Source organism: Chelonia mydas, chromosome 1 (assembly GCF_015237465.2).
Source record: "Chelonia mydas isolate rCheMyd1 chromosome 1, rCheMyd1.pri.v2, whole genome shotgun sequence".
Lineage (NCBI taxonomy): Eukaryota > Metazoa > Chordata > Testudines > Cheloniidae > Chelonia > Chelonia mydas.
Window position 1 is genome coordinate 2,701,830 of NC_057849.1, and position 11,803 is coordinate 2,713,632.

An 11,803-nucleotide genomic window follows, 5' to 3' on the forward strand; every position below is an offset into this window, starting at 1 on the left:
GCCTGTGTTAATGTCCGTGAAACACCCATTGTGATCCACAAGCTCTTGGAGAACCATCAAGAAATACCCCTTCCTATTAATGTACTCGGAGACTCGGTGGTCTGGTGTCAGAATTGGAATATGCGTGCCATCTATCCCCTCTCCGCAGTTAGGGAAACCAATCTGGGCAAAGCCATCCACAGTGTCACATGTGTTGTCCAGAGTCATGTTTTTTTTTTTTTCTGAGAAGGATGTGATTAATGGTCCTGAAAGCTTGCATCAACACGAGTCCAACAATCAACTTGCCCACTCCAAATTGCTTAGCGAACAAAAGGCAGATGTCTGGAATAGCCAGCTTCCACAGTGCGATCTCCATGCGCTTCTCCATCATCCGGGCAGCTCTCCTTCTCAGGTCCTTGTGCCACACGGTGGGGGCGAGCTCATCACACAGTCCCATGCAAGTGCCTTTTCTCCTACGAAAGTTCTGCAGCCACTTCTCATCATCCCAGACTTGCATGATGATATGATCTTCATTAACGTTCTGGAGTATGGCGTGGAATGCTGCACCCTCAGCAAGTTTGCAGATGGCACTAAACTGGGAGGAGGGGTAGATATGCTGGAGGGTAGGGATAGGATACAAAGGGTCTGAGACAAATTAGAGGATTGGGCCAAAAGAAATCTGATGAGGTTCAACAAGGACAAGTGCAGAGTCCTGCACTTAGGACGCAAGAATCCCATGCACCGCTACAGACTAGGGACCGAATGGCTAGGCAGCAGTTCTGCAGACAAGGACTTAGGGGTTACACTGGACGAGAAGCTGAATATGAGTCAACAGTGTGCCCTTGTTGCCAAGAAGGCCAATGGCATTTTGGGATGTATAAGTAGGAGCATTACCTGCAAATTGAGGGACGTGATTGGTGAGGCCTCATCTGGAGTACTGTGTCCAGTTTTGGGCCCCACACTGCAAGAAGGATGTGGAAAAAATTGGAAAGCATCCAGCGGAGGGCAACAAAAATGATTAGGGGACTGGAACACATGACTTCTGAGGAGAGGCTGAGGGAACTGGGATTGTTTAGTCTACGGAAGAGAAGAATGAGGGGGGATTTGATAGCTGCTTTCAACTACCTGAAAGGAGGTTCCATAGAGGATGGATCTAGATTGTTCTCAGTGGTAGCAGATGACAGAACAAGGAGTAATGGTCTCAAGTTGCAGTGGGGGAGGTTTAGGTTGGATATTAGGAAAACTTTTTCACGAGGAGGGTGGTGAAGCACTGTAATGGGTTACTTAGGGAGGTGGTGGAATCTCCTTCCTTAGAGGTTTTTAAGGTCAGGCTTGACAAAGCCCTGGCTGGGATGATTTAGTTGGGGAGTGGTCCTCCTTTGAGCAGGGGGTTTGAGTAGATGACCTCCTGAGGTCCCTTCCAAACCTGATATTCTATGATATTATGATCCCACCACCCCATGCTTGTTTCCTGAGCCTCCAAAATGGCTTTTCATTATGGTCAGCACGTCCGTGAATGCCACAAGTAATCTCATGTTGTCTCTACTAGGTGTGTCAACATCTTTGTCGGACTCCTCAGTCTCACTTTGCTGGTTAAGGAACAGCTGGGCTGCCATTTGTGATGTGCTAGTGAGAGCCATCAGCATATTTATCAACAGTTCGGGATCTGTTCCCGCAGACCGAAAAGGTGGACAGACCGTGCAGTACAAAAACTGTTGAAAGATGGCGCCAAATGCGGATGGAAGGGAAAGGACGGCTGGGATGCGAACCGATGAATGATGAGGCACTGGGACAGTTGCCCCGCAACCCCGCGACCCCTTCCCACAAAGCTTGGCAGCTGAAGGGGAAGGGGTGCTCTGTGGGAGCTGCCCAGAGTGCACCACTCCAAATGTCCTGCAAGTGCCGGAAGTCTGGCCGTGCCATTGCGCTGGCAGCTGACAGTGTGAACACACGGCAGAGCGATCCCTGCAGTGCCCTCTGAGGGGGGGTTAACTCCCAGATCTTTACATCTGCAAGTGTGGACATAGCCTAAGTCTGTTCCCCTGAAGCGACCCCAGTGACCGTGATGCGTTGGCAGGTTTCTCAGTGGGAGCGGAAGTGGAGTCCCGGAGTTCCCACCTCAGAGAAGCAGGGATCTCACAAAATCCAGCTAGTTCTGAAAACCTCAAATTCACCTTGACAGGATGGCAATCGCTCAGATTCCCTCTTCCAGCCTTTCCTCTGCATTCCACCTGTCAAGTTTCCTTCCCCACTCTGAACTCTAGGGTACAGATGTGGGGACCTGCATGAAAATCTCCTAAACTTACTTTTACCAGCTTAGGTTAAAACTTCCTCAAGGTACAAACTATTTTACCCTTGGACTTCCACTGCCACCACCAAACTTTATCTGGGTTCCTGAGAAAACGTAGTTTGGACATGTCTTTCCCAGCAAAATCATCCCAACCCTTGCACCTCACTTCCTGGGGAAGGTTTGGTAAAAATCCTCACCAATTTGCATAGGTGACCACAGACACAAACCCTTGGATCTTAGAACAATGAAAAAGCATTCACTTTCCTTACAAGAAGACTTTTAATAGAAGTAAAAAAAAAAAATCACCTCTGTAAAATCAGGATGGTGAATACCTTATAGGGTAATTAGATTCAAAACATAGAGAATGCCTCTAGGCAAAACCTTAAGTTACAAAAAAGACACACAGACAGAAATATTCATTCTATTCAGCACAGCTATTTTCTCAGCCATTTAAAGAAATCAGAATCTAACACATACTTAGCTAGATTGCTTACTATGTTCTAAGACTCCATTCCTGTTCTGTCCCCGGCAAAAGCATCACACAGACAGACCCAGACCCTTTGTTTCTCCCTCGTCCCGGCTTTTGAAAGTATCTTGTCTCCTCATTGGTCATTTTGGTCAGGTGCCAGCAAGGTTACCTTTAGCTTCTTAACGGTTTACAAGTGAGAGGATTTTTCCTCTGACCAGGAGGGATTTTAAAGGCGTTTACCCTTCCCTTTATATTTATGACACCACCCAAAGAACAGTCCCTGAAAGAGCAGGAGTCCATTTCCCTGTTGGTGTGATGGAGAGACTGTGGTTACAGCAGGGAAGTCAGGACTCCTGGATTCTGTCCGTCATCGTGTCTCTCATTCTCTGTGTGACCTTGGGCTGCTCATATCGCCTCGTGCCTCAGTTTACCTATGTGTATACTGGGGATGTTTTTATAACGACTTTCCTTTGCTAACTGTTTTGAAGAACCTTCAATGACAGGTGCGGCACAGTATGATGATAGTGAGGAGATTTATTGATCTCTGATCACATAGCGACAGTCCCATATGTCCATAGAAAGTGCTCATGTCTCCCCTCTGTCATCTTTCTCCAGATCTGTCTGTCTACTATCTACCCATCCATCCTTGGCATTTACAGGGTACCAGAGCTGAGGGACATCTAGCCATTATCCCTTATTTTCTTTCTCATCAACTATATTTTATAAAGACAGGTTTCAGAGTAACAGCCGTGTTAGTCTGTATTCGCAAAAAGAAAAGGAGGACTTGTGGCACCTTAGAGACTAACCAATTTATTTGAGCATGAGCTTTCATGAGCTACAGCTCACTTCATCGGATGCATACTGTGGAAACTGCAGAAGACATTATATACACAGAGACCATGAAACAATACCTCCTCCCACCCCACTCTCCTGCTGGTAATAGCTTATCTAAAGTGATCATCAAGTTGGGCCATTTCCAGCACAAATCCAGGTTTTCTCACCCTCCGCCCCCCCCCCCCCCCGCCCCCCACAAACTCACTCTCCTGCTGGTAATAGCCCATCCAAACTGACCACTCTCTTTACAATGTGTATGAAAATCAAGGTGGGCCATTTCCAGCACAAATACAGGTTTTCTCACCCCCCCCCCCCCCGCCTTTTCCAAAAAACACACACACACACAAACTCACTCTCCTGCTGGTAATAGCTTATCCAAAGTGACCACTCTCCCTACAATGTGCATGATAATCAAGGTGGGCCATTTCCAGCACAAATCCAGGTTTTCTCACCCCCCCACCCCCATACACACACAAACTCAATCTCCTGCTGGTAATATTTTATAAATATACACAAATACACAAACAGCCAATTCCTCTCTGACTCAGCACAGAGCCCAGGAGTTCTCATCTCCCTTTGGGAAGGTTCCTTCATTACTGTTTACTCCTAAAGCTGGATAATTACCACAGAAGCGGAGACATGCTTTTCTCCAGCCTGTTTACATTCAGATGCTCTCTTCTCCTCTAGAGGCTGAATGAATCCCACTGGGATTACACAGAGCTATATTATAAACGGTGCACACCCCTGTGTCAGCTCTGAGCGTGGGATGCTGCTGCAGAAGATGGAGTGAGAGATTTGTAGGACACGGCCACCTGAGAGGGATTTGCAGGGAAGACACTTCCATCTCAGCATTCACGGGCACCCATCTCTTGCTGAGGAGCTCACCTGCTCGACAAACCCAGTGCAATGTGAGTATGGAGGGATAGAAAGTACGTCTGTGGTCCTTTCCACTCCGCACAACCATGACACATCCCAGGGCCCTTGCCATAAGTGATGAGTTTGCCAAAGAATCACTGGACAAAATGTCACTCTTTTCTGTGCACCCCTGTTCATCCCGCCTGATGGACTACCGCCTCGAGGTGGTGCATTTCAGTGGCACAGTGAATCCTTCAGGATGAAAGATGTTAGTAGATGTGCAATACAAGGCTAAACTCTGAGACCATGGCCCATACTCATTCCCCAGTGAGGCAAAACTCCCTTTAGAGCAAGTACTGAGAACAGACGTCCGGAGCCAGCTGTGTGCTACTACACAGACAGGGTCACCCTCTCCGCTTGCATTTCAGGACTCTGTCTGTTTTGTTTTGTTTTTTTTTAAGCAAAAAAGAATTTTATTTGCATGACACTTTTTTTTTTTGAAGCAGAAAAGAATTTTATTTGTGTAACACTTACAAAGAATCACCAAAAAGGATAAAGCAAAACTATGCAACAAAACAAAAGCAAACACAAGGTATAACACAGCAGCCTTCAGGAGGGAGAAGTGTTCAGGCTAGCCTGGGCCCAGAGCGGGAGGGCTTCCTCGACACTCGTGGTCTTCCACCCTCCTGAGTTACCTGGTGGCCCAGAGTGGGGGGGCTTCCTCGACACTCATGGTCTTCCACCCCCTCGAGTTACCTAGTGCCACGCCCAGTGTCACCTATTATTCCTCTCCTGAGAGTGCCTGACAAGATGGGTATGGTTGCGGGGTGGGCGGTTTGGGGGTGTGGGGGACGTACACCCACGTGTGATAGGACCCCTCCTAGGTGACAGTGATGATGGTATCCACAGCGGCAACGGCTTGGGTCTCTCGCTCTTCCCCTCAATCAAAGGGTCAGATGGAGGGAACTGGATGGGGTTACCGAGCAGAGAACCTCAGACAGTGCCAACCGCTCCTCGAAGGCATCAAGGGAGCCGGTGGACGCCGCCCAGAGGAACTCCGCCCGGATACGTGAATGTACTGAGGATCGGAAAACGGCCCTACAGTCGCAGGACGCTTCACTGGCCAACCTCCCCTCTCTGGTTTTATAGATGGCTGTTTTAGCTAGGGCTAGGAGGAGGTTAACCAGGAGATCCCGCGACGTTGTGGGGCCACGGACAGGGAGTGTGTAAATAAAAAGGTGAGGGGAAAAGTGCAGCCAAAAGCGTAATAGAATATTCATGAGGAGCCAGAAAAGGGGTTGCAGCCTGGCACACTCTAGATATACGTGTGCCAGGGTTTCCCTCACGTTGCAAAAAGGGCAAGTATCCGGGATGGGGGTGAACCATGCCAAAAACATGCCCGTGCTCACAGCTCCGTGAAGGAGCCGCCAACTAATGTCCTTGACGGGCCTCGGGACCAAGGTGGAATACAGGCTGGCCCACCGGGGCTGCTCACCCTCCAAAGGTGGCAGGAGGTCCCGCCACTTTGTATCGGGGCGAGACACCAGGGTGAGGGCGTGAAGGGTGTGAAGCGTGAGTGTGTATAGATGTTTCCTTGGCGCGGTTTGGAAGCTGACCGGCTGCAGTTCATGCAGCTGGCTCGCAGTGAAAGGGTGAGGGGTTTGTTAGGATCTATGGGGTAGGGGCCCATTTGAAAGGTCCGGCGGGCCTGGGGTAGAGGGTGGGCGGGGTGCGCCCTCACGCAGGGCTCGGTTAAGATAAGCCTGAGCAGCGGGCGTCAAAACGGCCTTCACCTCCTGAAGTACGAGCCGGGGGGTACGAGGTCTGGAGAGCCCCATGCGCCGAGTGAGCGTCAGGGGATCCAGCCAGTCTCCCCGGTCGTAGTCCAGGAGGTCTCCGACTCTCATGACTTCTGCCAGGACCAACCTCTGGGGCACCGAGCGGGACTCCGCCACCTGCACACGGAGCTGGGGGTTGCGTAGCAGGGGTCTGCTGGAAAGCTTGGAGGTGCTAGCGCTCCTCACTAGAACAGTAATGAGAATTTTTCAACATGGGTAACACATACTTTCTCCGAGCTTCATTCAAGAAGTCAGCTGAACTGTTATGCCTGAAACTTTCAAAAAACAATTCTGCTCGAAGCAGACACCCAGCATGGGAAATTTCAGTCCAAACACCTAAAATTTAGCGAACTTATAAGCAACTGAAAATGAGGTTTTCTAATGGAAGGTGGCACACAGACTTAGCTATAGGTGATGCCACCAGCACCACCTACAACGGCTAATCCATTTGTCAATCCCATCCTTCTATGCTTTTTGGTCCAGTAATGTTGGTAGCAAGGAGTTCTACAGGCCAAATATGGATTATGTTAGAAATTTTCTTTTCTCAGTGTTATATGTTCAGACTTTCAATTTAACTAAATGTTCCCTTGTTCATGTTATGACACACTGTAGTGGGGTAGACACCTGCTCCTGTCCTGAGGGGCTTAGAACAGCCCAGGAGGGGGCTGTGGCTGGGGCAAACAGCCCACACTGAGTAGGGAAGTAGGCTCAGCTGGGGTCATGCCCCAGCTAGGGCTCAGCTGGCCTTATAAGTAGGCAGTGAGCCAGGAGCTGACTCTCTCTCACCTTTGGAGAGGGAAGGACCTGGCTGCAGGGAGCAGAGAGTACCGAGGTTGAAGCAGGGCTAGGTAAAGGCCTAGGGATCTGGGGAACTCTGGCCTGGAAAATCCCAGGCTGTGGCCTAGTAGAAGGCTAGGCAGGTACTGGGGTTGCAAAGGGGGCAGCCCACGGGTAGGCCGAGGCAGCAGGTCCACACCCTTCCTTGCCAGTGATGAGTGGCTTTTACACTGCAGTCTGCCCCTGATATAAGGGGCTAGGTGGTGACGTGCAGTAGCCTTACACTGAGGTGAGGCGGGGATAGGGGCTGCGGGTTCCCCTGGGTAGGGGGGACCCTGAGAGACAGTGGGTGTACTGCCAGGGGCAGCCATCCAAGGGGCACCGGGTCCGGAAGGGATACGGGTCCAGTGATAAGGTGGATCACTGGCCTGCAGAGGGTGCTCCGGAGCCTGGTGAGCTAATTCCTGATGAAGACCAGCAGGAGGCGCTGCAGCGGTTAGTCCACACGTTTACACACACATTAAATATAAATGCCTGATTTACTTTCCTTATCAATAGATCCATAATGTTTAAGAACAGAGGGGACCATTTGATCATCCAGTCTGATCTCCTCCTGTAAAACACAGGCTCGTTAAATTTCATTCAGTTACCTCTGCATTGAGCCAAAAGACTTGTGTGTGACTAAGGCCTAGTCTATGTTACCTAGGGAGGTGGTAGAATCTCTTTCCTTTGAGATTTTTAAGATCAAGGTTGACAAAGCCCTGGCTGTGATAATTTAGTTGGGGATTGGTCCTGCTTTGAGCAGGGGGTTGGACTAGATGACCTCCTGAGGTCCCTTCCAACCCTAATCTTCTATGATTTTACATGATAAAATGAAAGAGCCATAGATTTATAAGGGAACACAAAGTACAGCTAGTCTAACCCCCTGACAAGATGCAGGATTTGGTTTGTATTAGTCATCTAAGACTGATGGCTATTCACATGTCTTTAGAAAACCTCCACAGAAGGAGCTTCAATGACTTCCCTGGGAGTCTGTTCAATTGGCCTCTTGTACTTAAAGTTAGGAAGATTCCCCTGAAATTTAATTTAAATCTGCTATGCTGAAATTTGAACCCATTGCCTCTTGTCCTGCTCCTCTATGGTAAGAGAGAATAACTTTTCTCCACCTTTTTATGGCCGCCTTTCAAGTATTTGAAGACCACTATCATGTCCCCAATTAATCTACTGTTTCCAAATAAATATACTGGTGCCTTTGGCTTGCTCACACAGTTTGCATTCCATCACTTGCATACAATTTGTTACTTGCCTATGGATCCTTTCCAGTTTCTCTACATCCTTTCACTATATTATTGAGACAAATTGGACACATTACTCCAGTTGAGACCTAACCCACACTGAGCAGAGGAATACTATCGCGGCCAATGATTTGCATGTTATACTTCTGCTAATATAATCAAAATTGCATTTGCCTATTTTTAAAAAACAAAAAAATCCACACCCCAGAGCAATGTAGCTGTATTATAGAATCATACAACTGGCAGGACCAGCAATATCTATAACATCCCTGACAGGTGTTTGTCTAACCTGCTCTTAAAATTCTCCAGTGATGGAGATTCCACAACCTTGCTAGGCAATTTATTCCATTGCCTAACCACCCTGACAGTTAGGAAGGTTTTCCTAATGTTCAGCCTAAACCGCCCTTGCTGCAATTTAAGTCCATTGCTTCTTGACCTATCATCAGAGGTTAAGGAGAATAATTTTTCTCCCTCCTTGCAACAACCTTTTAGGTATTTCAAAACTGTTATCATGTCCCCGCTCAGTCTTCTCTTTTTCAAACTAAACAATCCTAATCCTTTCAGCCTTCCCTTTCCTCTCTTGTGTAAACTAGAGAGTCCCAGACATTTCTATGTGTTTGTATATGGCAGCCTCCACCATTCTCAGAGCCTGTCTGGGAAATCCCTTTTAGTTATGCTATATCCATAATAGAGACTGGGTGACAAAAACTGAACACATATCCAGACATCCCATATCTTAGTGATCGGAACATTGCTTTTGTTTTGTCCACTGCTGTGAATGAGCAGTTGTTTCTCTTGAGCTGCTATCTATGGCACTCAGGTCTTATCCCCGAGGCATGTTCTAATTGGGATATTTCTCCCAGCACATGTCTTGGCAAAGGTTTGGTGTTTTTTTCACTCTCAGATTTTGAGCAACTGGATGAATGGAGAACTCCCTATAGTATGGACTCCCTAGCCTGTCTCTCATTGCATTAAGGAACAATGATGGATAACCAGTATTCACACTTGTCTCCTGCTGGTGCCTCTTAAGGTTCCCCCAACACAAAGTGTAGGAATTATTAATGCAGGGAGCACCACAAAATATGGAATTGGATTTAGTAGGGTCATTGTTCATAGTTATTGTCTCTGAATAATGATAATGTAATTTTTGAGTGCGTGAAGAGTGATCAGTCTCCTTCTCCCATGAGAACAGTCTCCACTTGTGCATGTAGTGTCTCACATTGATGTTGTCTCTCCATTCAGGCATTTCTACTGCGACCCTCTACTGCGACCCTAGGAACACACAGAAAGTCAGGGGAACATACAGTACATGCAGGAGACACCCTTATGCCACAGAGTTGGACACCTTCTCCCCTACTCCATGTCAGATTCCAACACAACTGACTTCACCAACCCCTCCACCTTCATCCTGCTGGGCATTCCTGGCCTGGAGGCAGCCCATGTCTGGATCTCCATCCCCTTCTGTGCCATGTACGCCACAGCTGTGTTGGGGAACTTCACCATCCTGTTCATCGTGAAGAGGGAGCCGAGCCTCCATGGGCCCATGTTCTATTTCCTCTGCATGCTGGCCGTCACTGACCTGGTCATGTCCACATCCACCCTGCCCAAAATGCTGAGCATCTTCTGGTTCAATTCCAGGGAGATAGATTTCAGTGCCTGCCTCACCCAGATGTACTTCATTCACTGCTTCTCAGAGATGGAATCTGGAATCCTTGTGGCCATGGCTTTTGATCGCTACGTGGCCATCTGCCATCCTCTGAGATATTCCACGACCCTGACAAACTCTGTTGTGGCCAAGATAGGCATGGCCGTGGTGCTGCGCAATGGCATACTCGCATTACCCTATCCCTTCCTGGCAAGGCGGTGGCCATATTGCAGAACCAATATCATCCCCCACTCCTATTGTGTGCATATAGCCATGGTGAAGCTGGCCTGTGCTGACATCCGCATCAGTAGTTACTATGGCCTGTTTGATCTTTTCTCTGTGATCGGAATGGATGTATTTTTTATTGCCGTGTCCTATACTCAGATCCTCCGGGCCATCTTCCGCCTCCCCACAAAAGATGCCCGGCTCAAAACTTTTGGGACCTGCATCTCTCATCTTTGTGCCATCTTAGCTTTGTACATCCCAGATTTCTTCTCCTCTCTCACGCACCGGTTTGTCCACAATGTTCCACTGCATTCCCTCATTCTCATTACCAGCGTGTACCTGCTGGTGCCCCCCGTGCTGCACCCCATCATTTACGGATTGAGGACCAAACAGATCCGGGGCAGGCTGCTCCAACTATTTACACATAGAGAGACCTAAATATTTTCTCCTTGTGCTCTGGCTCTCAGATTGCGCTCTGTGTAGAGCTGGCTAGTGCATGGTGCTGGGGCCTCTTCCCTGAATCACTTACTGGACAGACAAATTTTAAACCCTTTCCTGTCCTCAGTGTGCTGTATCAATGTGATAAACTGGGGAGTCAGTCATGTACACTACACTGGGTTGCCACCTTTCTAATTGCTGGTAGCTGTATCCCTGAAATGGCAATCATGCCCCAACTCTTCTGTCAAGCCTTGACACTGCTGTGTGTCTTCTCCCCAAGGCCTTGCCCCGTCACTTGCTCCTGTCTTCCCCTCCCCTTCTCACCTGTGACCCACTCATCTCTAAAATCAATCTGTTCTCTCATCTTATGGCCAGTCCCTTAAGGGACACTGGTTAGTGTTAAAATTTTAATGTTTATTCTTACTTTGTTACAAACTCTGTGGAGAGAGATCCCAGGAGTCCTGATGGGGTCTCTCTATGTCAGCTCTGGGAGGGGAATGTGGTATAGTGTGTTACAGCAGGAGACAGATACATCTGGGGTCTAAATAAGATCAGAATGGCCACACTGAGTAAAACCAATGATACATGAAGCCCAGTAGCCTGGTTTCTGACAGTGCCCAGTGCCAGGTGCTTCAGAGAGAATGAACAGAACATGGCAATCCTTGTGTGATTGATATGTAGCAGCTTGGCAGAAGCCCCAAGCCCAGCCTGCCTCAGCTTCAGCTGGCAGGAGTTCAAGCCTCCAGCCCCAGTAGGAGCTTCCGGGGCAGGGTAAGTGTCCAGGCCACCCCAGCTGGAGCAGGAGAAGAAGCCCTCAGCTCAGCGTGTCCCAAGCTGTAGCTGCAGGCACAGAGCAGAGACAGGAGCTGCTGGGGAGCAGAGACAATGTCCTACTCATTTGTCATCTCCCTGTTCCATACCCCTGCCTCCCAGGGGTTGTCTCATTTCTGCTGTCCTTGAACGAACCTCAGGGCACGTGAGTTTTTTTGTTGTTGTTTCCCCTCCCTGACTCTTTAGGGATTGCTCTCTTCCCTCCACCTCCCTTACCCTTTCCGGAGATAGACAGGCTGCTCAGTGCCACCGGTACAGTCCCCGCACCAGTGGTCTTTTCCCTCCTTGCCCATCTCCATGGGACACAGGGTCGTAACAGAAACCCAG

General features: G+C 48.7%; 1 protein-coding gene across 1 annotated transcript; it reads left to right on the top strand.

Annotated features, from left to right (window-relative positions):
* Positions 1 to 9,583: 9,583 nt before the first annotated feature.
* Positions 9,584 to 10,645, top strand: LOC102946835 (olfactory receptor 52E4-like). Its single transcript, XM_037889586.2, has one exon. It carries the CDS (start codon positions 9,647 to 9,649, stop codon positions 10,643 to 10,645), a length of 999 nt encoding a protein of 332 aa, XP_037745514.2. The 5' UTR covers positions 9,584 to 9,646.
* The last annotated feature ends 1,158 nt before the right edge of the window (positions 10,646 to 11,803 follow it).